Source organism: Neodiprion lecontei, chromosome 4 (genome assembly GCF_021901455.1).
Source record: "Neodiprion lecontei isolate iyNeoLeco1 chromosome 4, iyNeoLeco1.1, whole genome shotgun sequence".
NCBI classification, from domain to species: Eukaryota; Metazoa; Arthropoda; class Insecta; order Hymenoptera; family Diprionidae; genus Neodiprion; species Neodiprion lecontei.
Window position 1 is genome coordinate 31,397,582 of NC_060263.1, and position 25,868 is coordinate 31,423,449.

The window sequence follows — 25,868 nt, forward strand, 5'->3', positions numbered from 1 at the left end:
AGTGTACCCAAAAAAGTTTACCCACGAAACGTAAGTAAAAGTGACTCGACGGAGAATTGTGAGCTAAATCAATACGCGATTTTGAATATTTTTTACATCACTCTTCACCTTCGAGAACCTTTTGAAAAGTATTTACTACGCAATTGTGCACAGATACGGTAACATATAAGCGTCTGTAAGTGTGTGCGTTACGAATAGTGTGCACGTGCATTTCTCTTCTCGTCGTTTTTTTTTTTACTATTTACTGCGATCACAGCAAGCACTAAAAATATACGAAGCTCCGCCTACTTGAACCCCTCCCGCGCGCCTTTCAGGGGAAAGGAAGATCTTACGACTTACGCATGCTACAGGTTGTAGCACAACGTAAACTGCAGCTGTCCCGGCTCGACGAGCCGAATTCTTTTATTGCCCGAGGCCCACGAGGTGGAAAACGGTAGATCTTCCTATTCTCCATCGTCGTTCGTTCCTTAACAAAGGCTATTTCCATGTGTAGAAATAGTATTATGAGGAATATAAAAGATGATGTATAATACATTCAGCGTTCTGTAGCAACTCCGGCCAACTTGTGCAGCTTGGCGAAAATTGTCGGAGTCGTCAATGATTCATTGAATTCAAGGCTGAATTCTAACCGAAAAATGTATAATAACAGGATAGACAAATCGAGGTTCAACAAGGATTATTTGCATTTAAAATCGGTTGAGATTAACGTACTTTACGTAAACGTAAATAAGCGATAGCAAATATAATTCGCTCTACGCAAGTGCAGCGAATAAAATCGACCGTAAATATGATTTTAGCTTAGAGCATACACCAATTTTAGTCAGCTAGGAGATTTTCTCCATTATGGAATATGGGGATGAGTTTTTTCGTACCAGGAGAATCGCGTCAGGAACAAAGATACCGCAACATCTTTTGTTGGGTCGGGATCATGTCGGAAACGGGATGCCCTAAGTCCCGAAAAATAAAAGACACAGATGACGCCACGGTTCGCAGTGCTTAGAGTGGGAATCCAATAGCGGTAAGGGTTACATTGACGTTATAGGGCGCCTGGTTTTAACGGCGATTCTGATTGGTCGGACTTCTCCTCCCCATGATGCACCGAGCCACCCGCCACAACGACGGAGCGTGGTACGAGTAATTGCATTTGAATGAACGTAAGGTGCTTGAATTAGAAGAACTAGTTGATTAGTGCCGGTTTGCGCGAAGTTATCAAAATATAACAGTGCCGAAACGATCCACGGTGCCCGATGGTGACAAGTTGAGACAATGGAGGTCTCTCAAAAGCTGAATTTCGACGCCTGCGACATCGAGGATGAGGAACTGAACATCAGCTGTCGCACGAACAGTTCGGGTTGTGATGTTGACGACGTGTTGAATTCCTCGGCAGATGATTTAGAATGCTCACCTTTCCATCAACCCAGGAAACTCTCGTTCAGTGCCGCAATGGAATGCGGCGATAATGACTCTATACAGAAAAGTCCGACAATCGCAGTAACAGGTTAGACAACAGTTTTCGTGAATATTGACAACGTTTCAAAGGCTGATCTTTCCATCGTAAACTGTACAAGATTTTTTACTTGTAGTCTAGCACAAACGAGCCGAGCATTTAAAAATTCCTTAAGCAACTTACCAGTATAATTGATGGGCGGATATAACTTTATATAAACTGCAAGTAACTTGTGACTTATACCTTTAGTAAAGATATGGCTGTCTTTGAAACGTTTAATGTATGAATTCATTGATTAAATAATTGTTGGACCAATTAATTCATACCTTTGTTATTATCACCCTCCATATTTATACTGTGAAGGGATATTTTGAACATCTTCTCAATTTCACAGTAACATATTCGCAATTGGTAACCTAGCTTTATGAGTTACGTAGTTGAACCAACTACATAATGAATGTCTTGAATTTGGTAGAAAAGAATTGATGAAAAAAATGATTGAGCCAATTTTTGCATACCCAAATACAATGTATAATTACGTAACGACACAAAATACAGTGAACTTTTCATTACAATAAAAATTTGTCAAGGTATTACATGTTGTATGTTTTTATGACATATGAAATAAATTTATATGTTCTTAATTGAATTTTACAGTATGATAAAGCGTCACAAATGGAAACTGTTGAATATTTATTTTCCTTAACCCAGATGATAAAGCAATTTTTCTTGACTTAGTATCTTGACTCTTATAGCGAAATATATTACAAACTTCCTTGTTACGAATATCTATACCTATTCCTGTACCAAGGGCTGTGCACTGACTTTTCTAGTGATTGCAAGACGACAAAATACTAGTTCATAGTCTCTTGCTGTCGCTTGCCGTCTCTGCAATCTTATTGAGAGATTTCCTAGTGCAAAGCCCTTCGAACTACACAAAATTATCGAAACCATGTCCGTCTGTTACATTCAAAAGAAATACTTATGCTTAAATACAATACTGTAGATAGTGTAGGCAGCAAGTCGTTGAATAATTCTCATACCTAAGCTGATCATTGAAATGTACAAGATATGTCAAATTAAGTATCAAAAAAGTGGTAGGTCTCTAGCTTCTCGAAATACACTGCGTTATGCTAATAGTGCTGCTTCCCCGAATTTGTGCTGGAACGCTTCTCCCACCCGTGGCCAAGTTATATAGCTCTTTCAATAATGCCGCACGCTAGGTGCAATGAGCTATTGTTTTCCTTGCCGTATTGCATCAAAAGTGGAAGCACTGCTTTCTGCGGAAAGTTATTCCCCTACATGCCCATCACCGGCAATATTGCGAGAGCGGACTGTATTGAAATCTCGAAATTCTACCAGATCTTTATTCGGTCACTTGGTTCATCGGGTAGGGCTCGGATATTCGTTCTAAATCTTGATTGAGGAGACATTCAGGCATTTTTTGGCTCGATTATCTATAATCTGTTACTGATAAAACTTAGCATTTCTCAGAAACCAAAAACACGACGCAGGCGTGTACAAACAGAATCTAGTTTTTATTAAAACCGTTGATATTCTCTATGGTTTGTTCAGATATTTTTTGGTACTTTAAGAATGTTTCATTTTCCATATACGGCTAAAGAAAAAGCTTAAAGTATGTACAGATAAGTTATGACCTGAAAATGTCCATTAAAAGATTATTTGAACTTCAGAAAGACACGAAATTCATTAATCATTACCGAAATGTTGTATTGGAGCTTTGTAATACGTTTCCTTGAAAAATATACATCAATTCGGAAGTGTGAATTTGATTCTCAGTATCGATTTGTTCGAATAAAGCATTGGACGAATTTGAAAACACTGCATATTCTGCAGCTCCCATATGTACAAAATAAATTAAAAAATAGGAAAAATGATTGTTCTGTATTATTAGTCAATGTCCTTGGAGAACTCACTTCAGTGGCTTAGTTTGGTTTATCAAGGAATCACACAAAATGCGATTTTTTTTGCTAATTTAGGTTCTAATGGAGTAAAAATACCTTCTCGAGAAGGAGGACCTGGCGAATCACCAATGGAATTGTCTAGCAGCCCACCTTACAAACGCGTTAGAGCACTACGGTTATTAGATTCACCTGCCACACCAAAAACTCTAATAGAAAAAAGTATCAACCATACTCCATTGCCTTCAAGATGCACTAGGCTTTTTCACCCAGAGAAACCACGAGCAGTGGCTTCGTGTTATCCGACAAAGTCTGATAAACCAACAGCTAATGTTAACCCTTTCACACCTAATGGAATGTTACTCACTGCCAGAAAGAGAACTCGGTCCAAGCGCAGTCTTAATGGGTGAGTATTTGACTATTTATGTGCCCTAATATCTGTCAAAGTACTGGATTGTTTTTTACAAAAAGTGTTTAACATGTCATACAATAGACACTTGTTATTTTCGGTAATTGTTTATGTCATACCAGGCTACACAGTGGATCCCCTGTTTCCCTAAAAGTAGCAAATTTTTTTTTCTTCCCCTATAAGCAATCTGAAACTAATGGTTTTCCCTAAATGTACCCTAAACCAGCCCCCCCCCCGCCCCCAATTTTTGCCAGTGAGTTGCTTTTTATTCATAAACTCAAATGGGTTGAAAAAATCGATGTCATGCTTGAGAACAGTGTTTATACTTTCAACTTAACATAGTAACAAAAAAAGAATACATCGAATGTCAAAACTCTTATATTTCACAAAACCATGATATTTATGGTTTAATTGAGTGTATCTACCTCTATGATAGTACGATCTATGAAATAGTGCGCTCATCCCAAATTATTTTGTTCCTACATTTAGTTGGAAATCTAAACATTCTTCTCAAGCATCAATTGATTTTCCCAGTCCATTTTAGTTGATGAAAAAAAAAATGCAATCAAAAAACATTGATAATTTCAATGTACTTTACATTCAAAATTTCAACCACCCACGTTAATATTATCCTAAAATTTGTATATTCACAGAGAATTTTTTTTATATAATATGAATGTTTGTGGTGTAATTAAAAAAATTCCAAAACGACCAAAATAATAAACCATCTAGTATGTATCTAAGTTTGCTTTATTTGATCAGTTCTGTGAAAAAATACTGAAACTCTAATACCCCCCTATTTTTACAAAACTTTCTCTTATTTCCTTTAATATTGCCTGGCTTGAGCACAGTAAAGCCTGTCATATACAAATTTGACTTGTGGCTCATATATAAATTTCTTCTCAAACACAGTTCTCCTGACATCCGAATTCCCAAGTTTGATCTTGTTGATTCAGAGGACTCGGACAATGAAGTAGCACAACCTACGAAGCGTGTTGCGCTCCATGCATCAAACATATCTAGGTACCACCAAGAGTTCCATGAACTCGAACTAATCGGTATTGGGGAGTTTGGCTCTGTATACAAATGTATCAATAGACTAGACGGCTGCATCTATGCAGTAAAGAAGAGCATTAAACCTGTTGCTGGAAGTGTAAACGAAAAGAATGCTCTGAACGAAGTATACGCCCATGCCGTACTTGGCAAGCATCAGCACGTAGTGCGCTACTACTCTGCTTGGGCTGAAGATAACCATATGATCATTCAAAATGAGTACTGCAATGGTGGGAGTTTGGCTGATGCCATTTCTAATCTTCCAGCCGATAAGAGGCACTTGTCGGAAGCCGAAATGCGCCAACTTTTGTTGCATGTTGCAGAAGGCCTTAGATACATACATTCTATGCAATTAGTTCACATGGATATTAAGCCTGGAAATATTTTTATTTCAAAAGAAAAGAGGCTCCATACCGTTAATTATGATTCTGCTGATGACGGGTTTGATGAGGAAGAGACCGTCGAAGAAGAAATAACTTATAAAATTGGAGATTTGGGTCACGTCACTTCAATTAGTAACCCGCAAGTTGAAGAAGGCGACTGCAGATATCTTCCAGCAGAAATTCTTCATGAAGACTTTACTCATTTACCTAAGGCTGATATTTTTGCATTGGGTTTAACAGTTTATGAAGCTGGAGGTGGGGGTGCTTTGCCTAAAAATGGTCCCGAATGGCATGAAATTAGGAATGGAAACCTCAAGGAGCTACCACATTATAGTAGAGATCTGAACGAATTATTAAAGGTAATTGAACATTCTTACGTTTAGACTGAACAGTGTGCAAATTGCTTAACTGAATTGCAAATTGGAAATTTTCAACACTCCAACATTATGCTTGATTTTCCAATATTTCCTTAAATTAGTTGCAAAATTAGATTATTTATTATACACTGTTTTCAATTTAGATTTCCTTTTCAGACTTGTATATATAAATATACCGTTTTCATTTTAATCTGAATGTAGTGCATTGTCTCATTGTACCGGAGTGAAGATCGTATGTTTCTTGTATATTAGTTCACACTGTATCAATTTTATTCTTCAGCTGATGATTCATCCAAAACCAGAGATGCGACCATCTGCAGTATCGTTAATTCAAAACAGAGTTTTATCCCCATTTGGGAATAAGACCAAAGCTCAACTACGGCGGGAGCTAAATGCTGAGAAACTTAAAAATGAAATCCTGATGAAGCAACTTCAAGAAGCTGCTAAGTGCCTAAAAACTATTGCACCCAACATGGGTGCTATCAATCTCTCTACAAATTTTGGGGGATATAGATTGAGGCCGACAACAACCAGAACCTCTTCACGGGCAGTTGGCAAAAAGGTTAATCGTAGTAATAGTACGACAAATTTTTGATGGTTATTCATGAAAGAAGAGTCAATGCAAGCTTTGAAGCAAGCATGGCATCAGATGGTGCCTTGATATTGTGATATCCAAGTAACTTTAGTAAGTAAGTGAAATAAAATGAATTTTTAACCCAAAATAATTAGTATGCAGAGTTGAAATCATAATGTGCCACTAACTAAGGACGAATATATTGCTTGTCAAAATTAATCACTTCAATGTCAAGGCTTAATTTATAATAAAAATAATTTGAACAGGTCAGACTGTATTTTATATTCTATAATTCTCAATTTTGCACCTTAAACATTCTCCTGTTGTTGTCGATGTCACCTCCAAGGTCTCAGCAAAATACATCCATTTTGTTCAACTTTATTCTACACACGTGTATCAAGTAAAATGGATTAATTTGATGAAATATTTATTTCTTTATTTTTCTCAGTAGGCCGAGGTACAGAGTTAAACGAACATTGAATGAATATGTGTCTGGCAATACTGCGTCCTTATATTCCTAACTCCATTTAACTCGCGACAATTTGACTCTGCATACGATGTTACAACGTAATAAATATACTCAAAAAACAGTTTGTTGATTGAGTTACCCAGGAGCTAGAGTATTTTCTTTTCTAAATTATTTTGTCAATTTTTTTATAAGTGCACTTTTCAGTATGCCTTGAATATCGTATCATAAATATACATATATATGTAGAAATATATAAATATTATATGAAGTAAATAATACGTTGATGTAATTAGAAAGCAGAATTTCATTCCCATTTTCTGGTTAAGCTTGGAATGGTGAATGTGAAGTTTACGCTTTCTGCTCTTTTACAATGTAGGTCATTTTTTTATAGAAAAGTAAACCGGTTAACTTTGGCAGTAACACATTTACCCCAGTTTTGAGTTACCTGGGAAATACGGAAAAATATGCGATGTATCCAGACAATAAATCGTAGCTGTGAACCTTTTTTATAATGCTGAAGCTGTCTGGCTACAAGAATTAATATAATTACCCATGTTTCGACTAATAACTGTTCATTCCTTGCAGGATTTACATTAATCCGTTATCATTAATTTTTTATCTAATTTTCATTTAAGCTTAAACAATAACTAAACCTTGGTGTAGCATGAAATATCCAAGGAAATTATGCAGCTACAATACTCTTCCAATTTCCCAGGTGTCTTTGTATTTATATCTACAGCATACAGAGCTGCTGCTGTACATTTTTCATTTACACTCCAATCGGAACTATTAAAATTCATTTCGATGTTTTTCTCTAATATTGTTAGTATTAAAAGTGAACAAAAGTTCTCAGAGTTTCCAATGAATTCATCAACTTGAAATGCATTAATTATGATTATGCGAAATTGTGTTCTAGTTATCAGATATAATGCATGACATTTTTTTTCTTGCTAAATTTGAAAATTTGCCACGATAAAATTAATTTCAATATTGCAAATTTTCAAGTTCAGAAATCAATAGTCATTTTCATAAGTCACGAAAATATCGGTAAGTCTGTGACAAAGCAAACTTTAACCAGAATGAAAGTTTGTTGATTTTCAGAACACACTAACGTCTATACCATTGTGACATCGTTTTTATATTGTAGTTACTTGTGCCGTTATGTAGATAATTGTTAAGCAGTGTGACCAGAGGTACAGCATCGTTAGAACATTGGAATCATTCTTACTGTGCCCAACAGATTGGTGTATGTGATGGAAGGTTTCTCACATTAGTCTGTGATTTCACTTTAAATAGTAAAAACGAACTTGGAGTGTGTTTTACAATCATTATTTTTTTAATTGTATTTTGCTTATATGAGCACGGCCTGTTTTGTAAGCTATGTACTAATTGCGTAATGTAGTTATTATCTGTAAACTGTCATTATTTTCATTATATCATACCGTGAATCGATATACATGTATCTAGTGATAAAATTTTATAATTTTTGGTATTTACAATGTAAGTCCAAATAATAAGCGATTGTTGCATGTAATTTTAACTTGAAAGTATGTTATAATTAACCATATATGATAGATAATTAAGAAAAAACTACATTTAATTCGAATAATTGATAAAATATAAGATAGTTTAATCTTACATCAATAATAATTACAGACTAAGAATCAATTGACTGACAATTTACATACATATAAGATTAATTTAGTGATGTGTATTGTCCTAACATAATTTAAATTTTATTTATCACGATAACTATCTACATATGTTATAATACTTAAGTACTTGTGACATCGCATCAATGTTTCTATGTAATTTCGAAATATATCTTTACGAATAGCAGTGGACTAGTCGATCTTGGGGAAGCCTGCAACCAATCATGCTTCGGTGCAAAAGGAACACTAGCGACGCTTGTGGTGAAATTTTTTAGTGGGCGGATTCTATCAATTCACCCATTTGAGTTCCTCCTCATATGCGTTGATTTCATACTCTAAATCATATGTAGTCTTCAAGAATAATTTTTTTTTTCAACTGAATTACATTAACAGCAAAATGTTTATTTTCCCTTGATAAATTATTCAAATTCTTCCGATTTATCTGATGTTAATTTTTTTTTAATTCGCATTGAAATATTTATTCAAGTTTTTAAAATGGAATTATCACATATAATTAATTTATTTCAATAATTTTAATAAATTAAATACATTTAATTTCGTTTCGTTACATTTAAATTATTATGAATTGAAAATTGAAGTTATAACTATCATAATTGTTGCTGAACGCGTATGCGTGGTTAGACAAGGATAGAGAAGCGATATGCAGCTTTCTCTTTCAATTGCGCTATCACATTCACCAACGGACAACCTCCGTACTCCCGCGGTCTATTCTTATTACAATAGAGATGTCTATGCTTTCTATACACGGAGATAGTGCTCTTTACCTCTGCCCTCCATTACGCCAACTTCATCGCAAGTTATTGAGTACGTTTATACGGTGCTGTTATTCCGGTTGTAATATGGCTGACATAACAAAATAGGATTTCAAAATGTGTAAATCCATTATTTCCGATCTAATACGCCATTTACAAGCATTTTTAAATCCGGTATTACTACGTCAGCCATAGTAAAACCGGAATAACAACGCCGTGTAAACGTATCATAATCACAATTCGTATAGAATGAAACTCGCAATTTTGTTTGAACTGAAAACAAGATAGCCCAAAAGGGAAGACATTAATGAATATTAATATGCCTTATGTGGTGTTTTCTATTTACCGCTCCTTGGTTTTCTAGTCTATTGACAGACGCGGAACTGTAATCTATAATATGTAGTACATACATACAATAATATTCATTAATGTGTGAATATATAAAGTGTTCTTCCTCTTCGAGCACAACTTGTAAGAATGTCTGTAAGTGTGTTTACATTTTGGAATCTTACGCTTCTGATGCGAAGCTCGTAAGACAGTCAATGACCGTCTAATATTGAAATGCGGATATGCATCATCAATATTAATATTAATCACGAGGCATTTTTCATTGTTGAAACGTATAATTTTGAAAAACTGGTAAATTCGAAAAATTAACGACGGAGCCAGGAATCGAACCTGGTATCTAGCGATGCTTTACCGGAGCCTTACTCCACTAGACCACCTAGCCGCCCTTTATTCATTAATACCTTATATAATCTTCCAGCTATCTTATTTTCCGTCCGAACGAAAATGTAAATTTGATTGGCGATGCAGCCATAGACTGCGGTCCGTGCATTGAGCTGAAGTCCTAATTAGAAAGAGAAAGCAACAGCGGAAGTCCTACCTCTCACTTTAATCGGTGCTAATCAGGGTAAGAAGACAGTTGAAACTCGGTTGAAAATAATTAGTGAACCCAATGTGCACCGGTTAACCACTTATTACGATATAAAACGACGTATCATGAACAATAAGGTTCGGCAATTTCTTTAATTATCTAAAATTTTACGCTACTGCGTCTGGCGCCAAATCAAACTATCTTTATCGTTATTGTTCAGATTTGTACCTGCACCGTAGGGTGCCAAATTATCCGCTCTCGACCTTTCTTTAAATATCGTTTCTAGTATCAGTCGAGTTCACATCGTAGAAGTGTTAAACGAATTAATATCTAATGAACATGATTTTCCATCTATATAAATTTTTATTATATGAATATTCGCAGGGCATTTGAATGGCTGTTACGCATTCGTGTTCATTATGAGTATGTATGTACGTTCTTGAGCCTCGTCAAAAAGGTGTTCTATTTTGCTGCGGGCTTCGACGACTTCAAGGGCGTCCCATTTTACCCCGTTGTCCCTAAGAATACTTATTTATTTATTTATTCAGGTGGCATAGGACACAAGAAAAGCACATTACACAAAGGGGAGAGTCAGGCAAAACCCCGTACCGATTCGAAAAACAGTGCTAATTACTTTTTTACTTTGTAATTGATTCGAAAAAAAGTGTCAATTACTTTCCTAATTTGTAATTTATTAGTGAGTAAGTCGAGTCTGATCTGTTTGGATGCTAAACATTCTTCTTCTTTCCAGTGGCTATTCCCCAATGATGCTAAACATTCTTTCAAGTTAAGATTTAAAACTGTGCATATACTACTGAAGATAGTTAGTCATGCCATCAACCTCGCGTAAACTGCAGCCGAAGTGATGAGAGAGCAAGATATATACCTGGATACTTATTAGGGTATGTTCCGATATACACTGCGAGCACTGTAAGGTGTGACGTCAATTTAGTATACTGCGAAGCCGTTCCTTTATACTTATATAGCTATACTGGTTATGTACTGGTTACTGTTTAAAACGGAACACAGTACAGTATACTGTGATCGACATTTTTTGGCGTTACTTTCATTTCATACATAATATTTGTTTCACACTACAATAAACACAATTTCTTCAAATTTTACATTTTTGTTTTGAACGGCCGGTATTTTTAAATGACAATATTCAATAATAATAATTATCAATAGTGGAAGCTATTAAATTTCTGAACGCTGTTGATCACGTGATCAAAGCACTGAGAGCACCTTACCTCGAAACCTCCAGTGTTCGCAGTAGAAATATGGTGGTTATTCATGACGTCATATATTTCCCTAGGGTACTGCGGTCGTATACTGCAGTCCATATCGGAACGAATTTTTCTACAGTGAGAGCACTGTGCAGTGCTCGCAGTGCATATCGGAACATACCCTCAGTCTATGGCCGTGTTCGTAAATTGACTGACAGTACTGAAAATTCCCTAGGACAGAATCAGAGCTATCCACGAACTTGGAAGCGCAAAAGAGATGAAAGATTGCTGACAGTACTGTCGGTCAATTTTCGAACACGGCTATAACGGAACGAATTTCTCCCCAGTAAGAGCACTGAACAGTGCTCGCAGTGTATATCGGAACATACCCTTAGTCTGGACAGGCTGAGAGAAAAAACGTATCAAGCCAATGAGACGAAGAGCGCGAGAGATTCAGTCTTAAACCTTCTACCTCTCTCTCTCTCTCTCTCTCTCTTTCTCTTACTCCTCCGCCACTCTTTCTGTACACGCAAAACTATCTCCAATATAGTATATGCTCAGAAGAGTTGGTAAAATTTCACCTCAAGATAGTTTTGAGAAAAGACAACAGGCAGCGAACGAATTTTAAGCATTACCGACATCTATTAATTTTTACAAGTGTGGTCGGCCATCTGTGTCAGCGTTTATGCGTAGTGTAGCGAGATTTCATAATGGCGACCATCTCTACTCAAGAGAGCACGCATTCCCGCCGAGAAATCGAGTAATTTTGGTGGTTTTTTCGCAATTTCTATGTGGTTAACGTCGCGCATCTAACGATAATGATCATAGAGAACCCTGATCAGTTTAAGGCGTGGCTCACTGCTGTCCTGGAGCCGCTGTAAGTAGGCCAGCTTGTCTCATTGTAGATTTATGTGTGTGTGAAACTGATATCGTCGATGAGTGTACATGTGGTATACCACCGTACCTGTATGAGGGGTGATAATTACATGTGTTGTGTCCAGCGCTTCCATCTGACCCCCGAGACCCCCTAGTGCGACCGCAGTTTTGCTCTTCAATAATCCTTTAAAATATCAAGCAACTTCTGTGCTTGAGTATGATATCGGTTACTCCTATCAAAATTGCATACTTCTCTCATCTCTTACAAATTTTTCACACATCTCTTCGCTGAGTTTACTTCTCATTTTGCAAATTCCTACTAATGTTTTCACTTCTACTAACTGTGTGCCAAATTTTATCTCATTCAACCTACATCAATTTGACACCTACCTTATAGTGCTATAATCGTGATGAAGCCACAGTAATATGCTTTTTATCGCAATCCTGACATTATCGTCTGTTTCATACCCAAGTACAAATGGACAATACAATGGACATTTTGTCCAACTTTACTTTTGGGTAATCAAACTTAGTTGCTTTATTGTCTTTGTAAAAAACGTTCTGGCACGTAATCATTTAATCCGGAGATGGGTATCGTGATTAAGCTAAATAGATCACCTATAAACCATACCATGAGGTGTGATTTTGATAAAAATTTTTAAATGCAGTAATATTACAATATCCTGAAATATATGTCGTGTACTACGACAAGATATTATCCCTAATGGACCTATGTGGTAACACATTTTAGCATTCCCAAAGCATTAGCACAAAATAGAATGGAACAAGTTGACTTTAGTTTCTTATTTATAAGAAAATAGTTCCTTGTAACAAATTTACGAATCTACGACATTGCGAATGAAAGATGGTGACATTAACAAACATTCAAGCAATTAAAGATTTGAACTAAAGATATTATTTCAACTCATCAAAATTAAAAGGCATAGATTCACATCATATTTTTATTAACACCTATCTTAGGATAGAGGTGATTATTTCCTATTATATTTCAAGCTGAGAATCTAATGCTTGTATAATTGCCTAGTGTATGAATGTTATTGCTACTTAAGATACATACAAGCATTTGGGGTTTCATGAATATTAGATATATCGTTCAATGTATGTACGGTCTTTGTATAGATGCGATGCAGATCCTGCTGCCCTGGCAAAGTATGTCTATGCTCTAGTCAAGAAAGACAAAACACTGGAAGAGTTGCGTGGCGGCATGGTTGAACAGTTGGATGTATTTTTACAACAAGGTATATTTACATTCTTATTTTTTTCTTTTTTGAGTTAAGTTCATGCTCCATGGGTATGATTCAATACAAATTGGTAAAAAAGGATTTCTACTTACACTGAGTTAGATTAGTTAACAAAGATGTGCTTTATTACCACAGGCATTCTACAATTCATAAAATTTAATGTAACATGTGTGTTTTGTCTCACAGAAACAAAGAATTTCGTTGAACTTTTATTCAAAACCTTGGAGACACAAGAGTACGTATTACCTCCCCCAAAAGGAGCACCTGAGGGTGGTGGAACACCACCTAGTATAAACCCACCACCTCCTGTTGAAAAGCAAGTCGAGATTATTATTCCCCCGCCTCCACCTACTGGTAGCCCTCCACAACCGGCTCAAGTGAATGGAGCTACCCCTGCAATAGTAATTAAAAGAGAAACTCGAAAATCTGACTCTGAGAAAGATGTACAAGAAAAAGAGAAGCGATCGCGAAGCAGGTATGCTTCACAGTTATACATTTGCCTTTATTCTGTTACATTAGAACATACTCATACACCTTTTGTGATGAAATTTCTATATTACTATATTTTCACGTTTTTTCCACAAAGAAGCGGAAGGATAAGATCAAGAACTAGATCGCGGTCACGGTCCTGGGAACGAGACCGAAGGCGATCTAGGAGCCGAGAACACATCCGCCGAGACAGAGAGCGTGACAGAAGCCGTCCTTGGAGAAACAAATCACCACCTCCTAACACCAGGAGGCACGATAGGAGGTAAATATATTTTTTACTTACTGGATAACTAGAAAAATTCCTACTCACGTGTCAACTCATTGAAATAATTATTCAATCTAATATCTCCAAAATATATTATATCAATTGTAGGCGCACAAGAAGCCGCAGTACATCACCATTACGTTCACGTATTCGCGATGGTCCTGACACTCGTGATCATAGAGCTCGGTTCCGAAACAGATCTCCTACACCTCTTAGATCTCGATCTAGATCACGGTCTACAGATCGTAAGAAAGTCGATAGATCTGAAAGAAATGAAGCTGCGCGAGTAGAGAGAGGGGATGGAAGTCCTGGTGGTGGAACTCCGACACAAGACAGTAATCACGGAGATGTAGACATGAGACTTTCTACCACCAGTCAATCAATCCAAAGTGTTGTAGCTGTAGGTGCTAATCCACCAAATAGTCAATCTGGTACTCTTCAACCCAAGAGACGGTGTCGAGATTTCGATGGTATGTTTGACCTTCTACGTTTCGTCAATCAAATAATTCTTGACACTTAATAACTCATGAATCCTAATGATGTTTATTTCAGAGAAGGGATACTGCATGAGAGGAGATCTCTGTCCGTATGATCATGGTACTGACCCAGTAGTTTTGGAGGACGTTGCTTTGAGTCGTGTATTAAATTTTGGGCCTCACGGACCTCAAGCCCCAGGCACGGTACCTGTTTCCTCTGTACCTGAACCTCCTCCAGGACCAAATGGCAATGCTCCACCTCCCCACTTACCGCTTGCCAGTCTACCGCCACCGCATCTGCGAAATCAGCATCATTCTAATATGGGTAATTATTGAATAGACTCATTACTGTCCTATGCTCTCTCCCCAAGGACAGAAAAGGAGGTTCGATAATATCGAAGATTTCATATCATCCAGCAGTCTTCGGGGTGTTTACAGACTCTTAGATGCCTAGAATATTTCCAGGTTTATAACTTCTAAGGTAAACTGTTATGAAAATGCGTTTTGGAACGGAATATCTGTGGACACCCTGATAACAACCGCAAGATACACCACTGGCTTTCATATAAAGGCATATGCAATAAATGAGTTATGATAGTTGCATTTGCAGAATATAATCCAGATGCTCCAAGTATGGAACCCCGCATGCCATGGGGTCGACATCCGCCACCAGGTCCAGGAATATATGGCCGTGGACAGCGTGAACTTATCAGTGTACCTGTCATACCGCATTCAAATCCGAGTGAGATGCCACATACACCAAATAATCCATTAAAGCGTAAGCAGGCGTTTGACTTCAATCGCCTTGGACCGAAACAACGAGTTGTACATAATCCAGCTAATTGTTCTCTTGAATTGAAAAAAGTTCCACGCAGTTTGAATAACATTACTCAGTTAAATAATCACTTTTCACGTTTCGGAAAAATTGTTAATATACAAGTAAATTTCGGTGGTGACCCTGAGGCGGCATTAGTCACCTTCCAGATACCATCTGAAGCAAAAGCTGCCTATCGAAGTACAGAAGCAGTTTTGAATAATAGATTTATCAAGGTCTTTTGGCACAACAATGTTAACAATAATTCAACTAGTGGAGCCATTGAAAACGTACCTCCAGGTGAGAAAAACGGTAAATAATTCTCATTTACTACCACAGTATTTTTTGTTCCAAGTTATTGATGCTTTGACCTCATTTGGTAAACGTAGAAGAAAAAAATTATTTAATACCACAAAAAACAGTCTAGATATAATCACTTCATTTTTTTGTCAAATGGAGCAGGAAGTCGTCCATCTGTTAAAGAGAGGCTAGGCGCTACAATTAACCAACCGATAAAAACTGAAGAAAATGAATATGTTCCCACTCGTCGTGCAACAGAAGAGCCAGTGACGCCAACTGTGATACCTGTGTCACCAAAAGCACCTCCCATACCATCTAGAGAAGACAAAGTATTGGCTATAAAAAAATCTCAAGAAATGTTAGCGGCCAAGGAAACGTTAAAAAAGAAACAGGAGGAAAAACGGAAGGAAGCTATAAAACTGACTGCAGATCTGCGCAAGAGAAAGCAGGAATTACTTGATAAACAACTTGTTGAAATTCGATCTTTAATAGAACGAGCTGAGAAGAATCCAGACCAAAAAGATGCAATTATGGTAACGATCAAAACTATGCAGCAATCCATTGACAGCTTACGGAAAGATTTGGCCACCAATGGTCAAGTGGGAGCGAATAAGTCTCAAATAAAAACCAGGGAACAAACTCAAAAAGAAATATTAGATGCTGAATTGGATCTAATGACTGCTCAACAAGAGGGTCAGGATCCAGGTGAATTACAAAAGAGATTAAATGAGTTGAAAGCACAGGCTGCAGCATTAGGGTTGAATGCAGGACTTGGTGTGGGAAGAGGCGCTAGGCCAACGAAGGTGACACGAGGAAGTCACGTTTTATCTTATCGGGGGAGAGGACGAGGTAGTTTTGCTCATGTTTCTGTCGACCATAGACCAACAAGCCTCCTCATTTCTGGATATGAAAGTGAGGAGAAGGAGGAAGTTTTAGCGCATTTTCAAGTGAGTGCAATCTGATCTGCATGAAAGGCAAGATCATCGTATTAGAATCTGTTCAATATTTCTTGGATGGTCATTTGTTTTTTTTTTAATTGAAGCACGATTTATAGCTTATGTCATCCGAAGGACATAGAATGAATGTATATATCATGTTGTTTCAGCAATATGGTGAAATAGTTAATCAAATGGTGGATGATGCTACACCTTCCATCGTCATCAATTTCAAATCAAGAAAAGAGGCAGAAGTAGCACTGGTAAAGGGACGCACGTTTCAGGACAGATTATTGTCTGTGACCTGGGTAACCGGACACCACCTACATCGCGGAGGTGGAGGAAATGCCAATAGCAATATACCCCAACCAGCTCGTTCAGAACAAGCCCCAGCAACAGCAGATGAGGAACTTGAATTAGAAGTGCGTACTTTGTCGAATCTGAACATTTCCGATGACAATGTAAGATTATTGTCAAATTTTAGTTAGATTTTTCTACAATCTGGATAAATATTTTTGAAACTCAAGTAAGTATAATATGGGTTCCAGGGAGCTGCAGAAGCTTTACTTCTGGAGGAAAACGAAGAGGAGGAAGACGAGGATGGAGAGCCTCGCAGTTGGAGACGATAGCAGCGTCAATGTCCTCTGTGACGCAATGTCCATACTAGCTATAGTCACAGTGGGGCTATATGGAAGAATCAGTGTCGTTTACCACTCGCACGATCACTGGACAGAGTTTTGATGTAATCGATGACTTGGTTTTGGATGAACAAAATATCAGGCTCCAGACATTATTGAGTGTTATACTATTTGTTATATTAAATATGCTGTGTGCACCATTACAGTATCAATGATTACTGTATCGCAGCCGTACCCAAATAGACTACCACTACACGAGTTTTCAGAAAAAAAAATAACCAAAATTATCCCATTATTTGTAGAATAAAATCGCTATGTTTTGTATGGGAAACTCTAAATGGTGTTATAATTTCATATAATTTCTTCGCTTTAACCTCCCCATTAATGGTTATGGGGCTTTGAGTTGTGATCAAGAGGATAAGTCACCATGTACTTGGATCTTTCGTCTGTGCTCATCGTCACAACATTATGAATTAGAACTTTAATAATATTTGTTGAATTTATATTTCATGGTTGACTTCGTAATGCGGTCTGTGTTCATATGTGATGTCTTATTTCCGAGATGTTAAATACCTAGTACAGTAGTTGAGGTAAGGTACGGATTAAAGGTGAGCATATTGTAAATATTAAGTTGATTAAAAAAACAAAATGACTATTTTTTTTCGTTTAAAATGCCAAATTCAATAGTTGCAGTAAGGTCAACTAAGATGCCTGTTAAAATATGAGCCCTTGTTATTAATATTTAGAGATTCCTCATCCCAATTTCCCAATTCCCATTCATTTAACATGGAAAAAATTTCGTTTGTTATTTCTGAATGTTGTAATTCACCAATGCGTGAAAATACCGGAATACTTAATACTTATTTTTTTAGAGGATTGAATGCTCTACAAAAAAGATCCGCAGTCATATAATAAATCTTCTCATTAAAAAGTTATTCTATGTCAAAGCTGAACTTATATAAAATTGTACATTTTTTTCTCGATTAACAGTAAAACTATCAGACTTCTCACAAAATGTTATGGAATCTTCTCTATGGAGCATTTCTAGTGTCATTAAATAATTTACAAACTCAATAGTCAAAAACTGTTAAATTTTATCTATAATCATCTTTGACATTGAATAAGTTTTGAACATGTAGATTTATCATATGACTGCGTATCTTTTTTAACAGGCATCTTATTTCACTTTACAACAAATATTGAATGTGTGACTTTGAGAATAAAATAAATGGTCAATTTTTCTGCGGCCCCTAATAAATAAAATGTAGGTCAGAGATATAATTTATTTTTCAAATTTAGAACTATATAATTCAAAAAATATCACAAGAAGATTTACGGCTAAAGTTAAATATTTTACCTTATTGATTCATTACCTAGTTACTAAAACATACCTGTATTTATCGTGTATATTCCAAGATTCTAAACTTTCAAGTAGTTTTGCTTCTAAGGGTATATAGTGCTTTGAAATTCTTTATAAGTCAGGATCTTGTGAAACAGATACTGTAGGTCGATTTTACAGTTTCTTCGAGATTTATGTTGAAAAAGGTAATTTCCCACCTCTGTGTCATAATTTATTTACAAATAGCTTAGTAGTAAAACCACGGTTTTATGGACCTCAAAATTCACCATTCCCCAATTATGATAGCTCCACAGAGAAACTCACTGAAGAAGAATATCACAAAATTTTGCTTTCACTTGCCGCTCAACAATCTAGTTTACAAAGATCCTTGGTTAATGATCGTCACTAAGTACATAATTAGTTCACGCTTATAGAATATAATAATAAGATATAAACTAGAAAATTCTCAGAATTGCGAACACGACTTCGGAATAAGTAGTATTAATAAATTTTCGCACCATTGTCCAAATTGTACATGCTATAAATTTATGAGAACTTTATAAACTCATTTTCCCAAATCACATACTTGACCTCTAATAACATTCAGTTATGAGAAATTATGACCTTCAAGATTTCTATATCTGCAAAAATGAATTTTAGGAAGCCATTGCTTTGGAATGATCATTTTAGGAGTAAAGTTCTCTTGGATGTAATACAAATGTATTTATATGTATTTTATATATATTTTAGCAAGTCCTCTCCCCAAGAAGAAACTTCACTTTCACGCAGAACTTTCGATATGCGATACCAGATTTTGCACCAATATCCCGTGAATGAGTGTGTATTATACATATTTTAACAAGACTACTGCTTGCTAAAGTGCTAATTTAACGAAAAACTGAATTGCATCCGTCTTGAAGAAAAAAAAAACAAAAAAAAAAAATACATTGGATCGTTAAATAAGGAGTACCTAAATAAGTTCAGTAAAAGTGCCCTCAAAATGCTAAAGCTTGCTAAAATTCATTTTTCCAGATACAGATATCTTGGATCAGTGACGACTTACTGATTCAGCTTTGTTAAAATACTGAAGAAGCAAAGCTTCATAACAAATAGGCTATATTGTAAAGACTTATAAATCTGTTACACCGAAGATGCTAAACATTGGCGCACTAAGTTCTATATCCGAAAAAATAGTACATGCAAAATTATTTGGAACTAAGAGAATAAGTCTTACGATACATAATCAATTCTTGTTGTTATGGTTTTAGGCTTTCGGAAGTTTGTCATTAATTTAATCTTTGCCAATTGATCGCACTATACTCCGGTATAATACACTATAAGTGAAACAATTGTTAGCTGGTCAAGACTAATTTTACACTATGAACTTGAAAACTTTAACTATTTGTGTACGAGTTATAATATTATTGATAAACATGTTGCTCTTCGGCAAGGATCAGAGTCTGCCTGGGACTAAATCGTATGCTACTGGTTGCAGCGGTTGTGGGATAATACGGATCTGCAATGTCGGAAAGGAAGCCACCTTTGTATCGAATCTTCTACTTTTCATTGGACGTCAGGGTGCGACCCAGTTCGCCAAAAGACTTCCAAGCAAAAGTTGTGCAACTGGTAAAACTGAGAGTGGCAAAGTAATGGAAGGTCCATGAGCTGATCCGTGATATGCACCTCTCAAAAGCCATCCTCCAAGTCCAACAGACTTGTGAGTTGTCGTGAACAAGGCTGCCAACAGAATCTTGCGGGATAACCAACGTGAACACAGCACCCAACAAAGCCAGGCAACAATGAGTTGTTCTACACAGGCTGAAATCCATTATCAATACTACTATATTATTAATGTCATAAGATAATTAAATTGTTTTCAAGTATTTCAGAAGATGATCACCGATCAAAATGCAGAGCAGTATGTCAACTGCTTGAAGAGATGATGCATCAGCCGACAGAGCATCACAGAACCAGTGATATGCAGTTAATAACAGTAATCCCTGTGGAACCCAGGCAGTTCGAGGTCCATCGCAGATTTTCAACTTAGTGGTAACTGGCTGTAAAATACCACCGACACCTAAAGGTATCAAGGTGCTTAATAATAGTTCTCTGACATTGATGCCAACAAAAGGTGCAGTTGATGCACCCAGCTGAAACATTAGAAAGGAATTTATTTCATCCCTTTAACAAAAGGCGAGCAGAGATGATGAAAAATATTTCATTATATCTGTTAATCTGTTTTGATAGAGCTGCAAGCAGATTATCATTGACTTTTCCAAAATAGCTCACACTATCTCACCATTATGTACAGCAAGAATGGGGATAGAAATAATCCGACGAAATATGATGTCAATGTTGTAACTATACTCGTTGGTAGATCTGCATCTGCCAATCGGCTCAGTACAAGACCTGTACTAAATGGAGGTGGCATACAATACAACACCTGAAACGAGTTTTTTTAATATACTAATTGTTTAAACTTACATAAACAAGTGGAGATCGTACATATGCTTCGAAATGGAATGTCTTTTAACGATTGATATGTCTCACATGTACACCTACAGAGATATATTTTGACTGATCCAAGGCCACTGGTTTCATGTGCTACTATCTATTTAATCTGCGTAGCAAATGATATGGGAAGCCCTAAATCGATCAGAATCCACCTTTAGTATACTCAAATTACCTCCATTCCCTTAAGGAGCCAAATGTTGACCCCAACGTATGTTAATAGACACGTTCCAACTCTGATCAATAGAGGCATCAAAATATACACAAAACATATCACGAAAATCTGAAGGTAGCCGTTACTTAGCGCTGTGTAGAGCGAAAGTGGACTGAAGGATAGTCCAGCTTCTAAGTAAGTTAAAGGCACAGCAAAATACCAAATCGCCAGGTTCCCATTCATTACCCCTGCAATAAATACACCAATTTTATTTCCTACTTGAGAATTCTTTTATCTGTAAATGAGTTTATTGATAGAAGTAACGCAATGGCTATCAGACGCTAGATCGGCGCATTATAAAACTAGCATATAATCAGTTCTCGGTAAACACTTATTGTGTCTTTGTAATTTGTATGAAATTCCACATAGTTGTATGCATAAACCTGCTAGTTCAGTGAAATTAATCTATTGACAACGTAAATAATTACTGCAAGTGGTAACACTTACCGTTTACACCTCCAAAGTCAGGTCTTACTGATGCTAATAGCATACAGATTAATAACAATGCAAAGAAACCATATCGAAATACCAGTTTGTTTCTATTTTCAGATTTACTCATTATGGTATATTGTGTTATATCTTGCGCAGAGTTCTGAGTTCAACTCTTGAGACCCCTGTGTATATATAGTTTATCTCTGATTCAAAACTTTTTAATCCCATTCTGCTAGGATATGTGAAAATTGATTAAAATCACAAAACTATGGTATTCAAAAAAAGCATGCGAGAGTTGATTACTCCCTAATTTTTCTCATTCCTTATAATTCCCAGCCTATCAGATCTTACTAGCTGTGCAAGTATGTAGCATAGTTAGGTTCCTCAGAAATTATAGCACTGTTTGAATGCAAATATGAACTTGAAATTATTATTATTGATGGATGCTGCTGAAAATAAATATAATAAGTCATTCACAAATCCACTTCTATTTACTAGTGCTTCTATTAATGTTCGCTGAAAATCATGCGCTTTGTGTCATTGTGGTAAAGACTAGCTTTGCATATAATAATGTAGTTGAAATTTTAAAAAACAGAACTTCTTAAGTATTTTAGCTTTTTTGCAAAACTACAGTAGTATCTAATAGCTAAAGGTGTATAATAAAATGGAAATAGGATGAATATGAAATGAAATAATAAAGATAACAACGAGATGTTTTTAATAGAACCTTACAATTATATTACTTACAAGAAATGCTCATTTTATAATACACACACTACTTATGAATAGCAAGTTGTAAGTAAATACAATAGTTATTGCAAGCATGATGTTATTGACAATTAAATATCCTATTATTAATAATAATCATAATGATCATTGTTATTAGCTGTTAATGAATTAGAGTGCATAATAGCAACGCCAAGTCGATAGTACGTAATCTACCAGAGAAATCCTACGTAAAAATATACAATTTTTCAACAAATCAATGAGTGGTTCTGCTCGTGTACCGTGTCATATACAGGTAGTGTCAAACTCGCATGACCGGTTGTACAGTTTTAAATCGAGCAGACGACCCAAGGGCAATATTCAACGCGTTTTTATAAACTAGTGTCTGTCAACCGATACTACCTGCAGATTTAAAAATATGGACCACAGGGCAAATAATTGTGAGAGTTTTCTATGTATGGCCGAAAAATAGTAGAAATAAATGACATCGTGAACGACAATTTACCGCACATACGTATTACATATATTACAAATTCGCGATTAATTCAAATCGCTTTGCTTCCCGTATAGCATTGCTCTAAATTCCGATCAATTGTCTGCAACTAACGACCAACGGCCTTACATCGAAATCAGTAGTCGAAATGCGACTACAATCGAACCTCGCACTGACGGCAGCTGCTAGAGTTGTGCTATGTGAATTGACGCCGCTAACGCCAGTTCTGAATTGTCGGGTCACTGTTGTTGAACATGGCGGCTGCAGTTGCTCCGAGTACTACAAAGGATGTCACATCATATTTATCCCAAAAACAAAACGTCCCCGATAAGGACTTATCGTCGGAATGGGCGCAGCTGGAAGAACTATACAACAAAAAGTATGTTAACCTGAACTTTTCATATGGCCTCGATGAATGTTGTGAAATAATTTTAACCTCCCATCATCCCGGTGACTTGCAGGCTTTGGCATCAGCTCACGTTGAAGTTGGAAACCTTCGTAAAACATCCTGCCCTACAGAAAGGCGATAATCTTGTACAACTGTACAATCATTTTTTGTCAACTTTCGAAAATAAGTAAGTATTAACATTATTGACAATGTTACAACAGGGTTGGAACATAACCTCACATTAGGGCATCGGTTAATACCGTTACTTTTATTGTTAATTAATCATACTTTTTCCTCAACCACATTACTATCAATAACCTTATTTTTTCTATTAACGTACATATCGGATGGAAACATAATATGAACTACATAGTATTATCGTAAGAGAGTACAGTTAAAATCTTATTTAAAATCTATTCATCAAATTTAAATAATAATGTTGGTAAAAAAAGCAAATGTCTAAACTTCTTATTCTTGTTCAGAGCAAGTTATTTCGGTTTTTGATATGACCATGTGAATTTTACAATGCTTGTGATAATTTGGTTTCATTAACTAAAACAGGTAATTGATATCAAAATTCATCAATTCACTCTTCGTTATTCCCTCATGAAAAAAGCAGCTTTAATTTTCCTTTTTTATTCTATGCAGGATTAATCCATTATCGTTGGTTGAAATCTTGGCACATGTAATTCAGCAATTTCCGGATAAGCAAGAGGCTATAACATTCTTAGAGAAAACAGAATCAAAAATAAAAAACAACAATGAAGCAGTTGCTTTGTGCAAAGTTCTAAGTGGACAGATTTTGCTGGACAAGCTTAATGATCAGGACCGAGCAAAGAAGGTCATTGAAGAGGTCGAGTTGATGCTCGACAATGCCGATGGAATTACAACTGTACATGGCAGATTTTATCTCCTCGCAAGTAGACTGTATAGACTACAAGGAAAACACGCGGAATATTATCGTACAGCCCTTAGGTGAGTGTGTTAGTTTGAGATACGATGTCGACATTGTTGGCCCAGAATACGCAAATCCATTATTGAGCCATTTATTTTAATCGTATTGAAAACAATTTTGGAAACTGAAACTTTTTATTTTATTTACAGGTATCTTGGTTGCATTGACCTTGACACCTTAAGTAAGCAAGAGCAAGAACAACACGCCTTTTTTCTTGGGCTTGCAGCACTTCTAGGAGAGGGTGTTTATAACCTTGGAGAGCTTTTGGCTCATCCTGTATTAGAGTCTTTGAAGGGTACCTCCAATGCTTGGTTGGTAGATCTACTTCAAGCGTTTAATGCTGGGAATATTGCGGCCCTAGAAAAAACTAAGCCACAGTGGAGTAAAGTAGCTGATTTAGCTGCACAGGAATTGAAGCTCAGACAGAAGATTTCCCTCTTGTGTCTAATGGAGATGACGTTCAAACGGCAAGCTAATAATCGGTAAAATAATAAATACAAACCTATTTTATGTTTTAATCAGTCTTAACTGAATTATTCATGCACCATTTAATTTGAATTCTTATTCTAATTATTAGGCAGCTGACATTTGCTGAAATCTCACATGAGACTCGATTGCCTATTGGCGAAGTTGAACTTCTCGTTATGAAAGCATTGGCTCAGGGTTTGGTTCGTGGCGCTATTGATCAGGTAGCTGCCACAGTGAACATGACTTGGGTACAGCCACGAGTATTGGATCGTGGACAGATAGCTGGAATGGTACAGCGGCTAGAGGGATGGTGCAAAGATGTCAATTCAATGGAACGTCTTCTTGAAACTCGGGCATCCGAGATTCTTACTCTCTAATGTTGTGTCCCAAACTAGGACCGTGTTCAATGAAACAATGCAGTTTAGTAATTTGAAATTTGTTGAAACACACTGCGTAATTTTAGCAGTATGTAATCGAGTTTTTCATTGACTTATTGCAAAAGGCATTTCTTTGTTATACCATATTTTCTTAGGATTACCCTAGGTAGGTATATTTTTTGCATGTCTCATTTCGGTCACTGGAACCTAATACTGGCGTATAATAATTATCGAACCAAATTCAAGCTTAACAGACGCCTTATAAATGAATCACAGATTGAATGCGGTGTCATGTAAGTAACTATAAAATAATGTGTAAGTTAACGAAAAAAAGAAAAGAATATCGTGATGTGGAATGATGGAACTAATAAAATTTCAACCTCGTCATTATGATTTTGACTTTCACATAACATATTTTTGCTAGGTACTGGTTATGCTGTTTAGTATTACATACAGTATCAGTGAATCATTATCAAACTTAGATTCAGTATTTAATAGATGTACTGCGGATATGCGGCCTAAAAGCGAAACTACTGACTCAATCGCGATTCGGAAAAATTTTGTCGAGAGGGCCTAGCTGACGAATGAGTAGGTTGGCCATGTCGCAAAAATCAAGAATAATAGCGTAGTGTCAAATATTTTAAATTAGCATTTTCAGATCATAGCTTTCTGTGGATATAGATATTTAGCTTAGAGCATACCTATAAGTAAAATAACGATCACACTTGCCGCAAACTTCAGACTCGGT

The 25,868-nt window shown here is 36.3% G+C and overlaps 4 protein-coding genes across 16 annotated transcripts; 3 read left to right on the forward strand and 1 right to left on the reverse strand.

Annotated features, from left to right (window-relative positions):
- The first annotated feature begins 1,105 nt into the window (after nt 1-1,105).
- On the forward strand, nt 1,106-8,578 carry LOC107217672 (wee1-like protein kinase). Its single transcript, XM_015655294.2, has 4 exons — nt 1,106-1,498; nt 3,448-3,775; nt 4,691-5,573; nt 5,872-8,578. The coding sequence occupies exons 1-4, from the start codon at nt 1,267-1,269 to the stop codon at nt 6,184-6,186; spliced, it is 1,758 nt and encodes a 585-aa protein (XP_015510780.1). The 5' UTR covers nt 1,106-1,266; the 3' UTR covers nt 6,187-8,578.
- Nucleotides 8,579-11,850: 3,272 nt separating this feature from the next.
- On the forward strand, nt 11,851-17,482 carry LOC107217670 (RNA-binding protein 27). Of its 7 annotated transcripts, none has more exons than XM_046736533.1 (10): nt 11,851-12,039; nt 13,179-13,297; nt 13,487-13,775; nt 13,887-14,051; nt 14,163-14,524; nt 14,607-14,855; nt 15,129-15,656; nt 15,807-16,591; nt 16,750-17,040; nt 17,111-17,482. In XM_046736533.1, exons 1-10 carry the CDS (start codon nt 11,981-11,983, stop codon nt 17,318-17,320), a joined length of 3,057 nt encoding a protein of 1,018 aa, XP_046592489.1. In that variant the 5' UTR covers nt 11,851-11,980; the 3' UTR covers nt 17,321-17,482. The 7 variants fall into 7 exon arrangements, with proteins under 7 accessions (XP_046592489.1, XP_046592493.1, XP_015510776.1 ...); XM_046736537.1 differs by having other exon boundaries at nt 17,128-17,482; XM_015655290.2 differs by having other exon boundaries at nt 16,750-17,001; nt 17,128-17,482.
- A 1,246-nt stretch (nt 17,483-18,728) lies between these two features.
- LOC107217675 (sodium/bile acid cotransporter 7) lies at nt 18,729-23,034 on the reverse strand. Of its 7 annotated transcripts, none has more exons than XM_046736545.1 (6): nt 22,721-23,034; nt 21,729-21,895; nt 21,243-21,469; nt 20,856-20,999; nt 20,457-20,706; nt 18,729-20,374 (listed from the first exon to the last, which is right to left on the reverse strand). In XM_046736545.1, exons 2-6 carry the CDS (start codon nt 21,838-21,840, stop codon nt 20,130-20,132), a joined length of 978 nt encoding a protein of 325 aa, XP_046592501.1. In that variant the 5' UTR covers nt 21,841-21,895; nt 22,721-23,034; the 3' UTR covers nt 18,729-20,129. The 7 variants fall into 7 exon arrangements, with proteins under 7 accessions (XP_046592501.1, XP_046592500.1, XP_046592502.1 ...); XM_046736544.1 differs by having other exon boundaries at nt 21,729-21,942; XM_046736546.1 differs by having other exon boundaries at nt 21,729-21,761; nt 22,461-23,034.
- An 89-nt stretch (nt 23,035-23,123) lies between these two features.
- Nucleotides 23,124-25,513, forward strand: LOC107217673 (26S proteasome non-ATPase regulatory subunit 13). The gene is made up of 5 exons (XM_015655295.2): nt 23,124-23,311; nt 23,394-23,507; nt 23,969-24,295; nt 24,425-24,757; nt 24,853-25,513. The coding sequence occupies exons 1-5, from the start codon at nt 23,187-23,189 to the stop codon at nt 25,118-25,120; spliced, it is 1,167 nt and encodes a 388-aa protein (XP_015510781.1). The 5' UTR covers nt 23,124-23,186; the 3' UTR covers nt 25,121-25,513.
- The last annotated feature ends 355 nt before the right edge of the window (nt 25,514-25,868 follow it).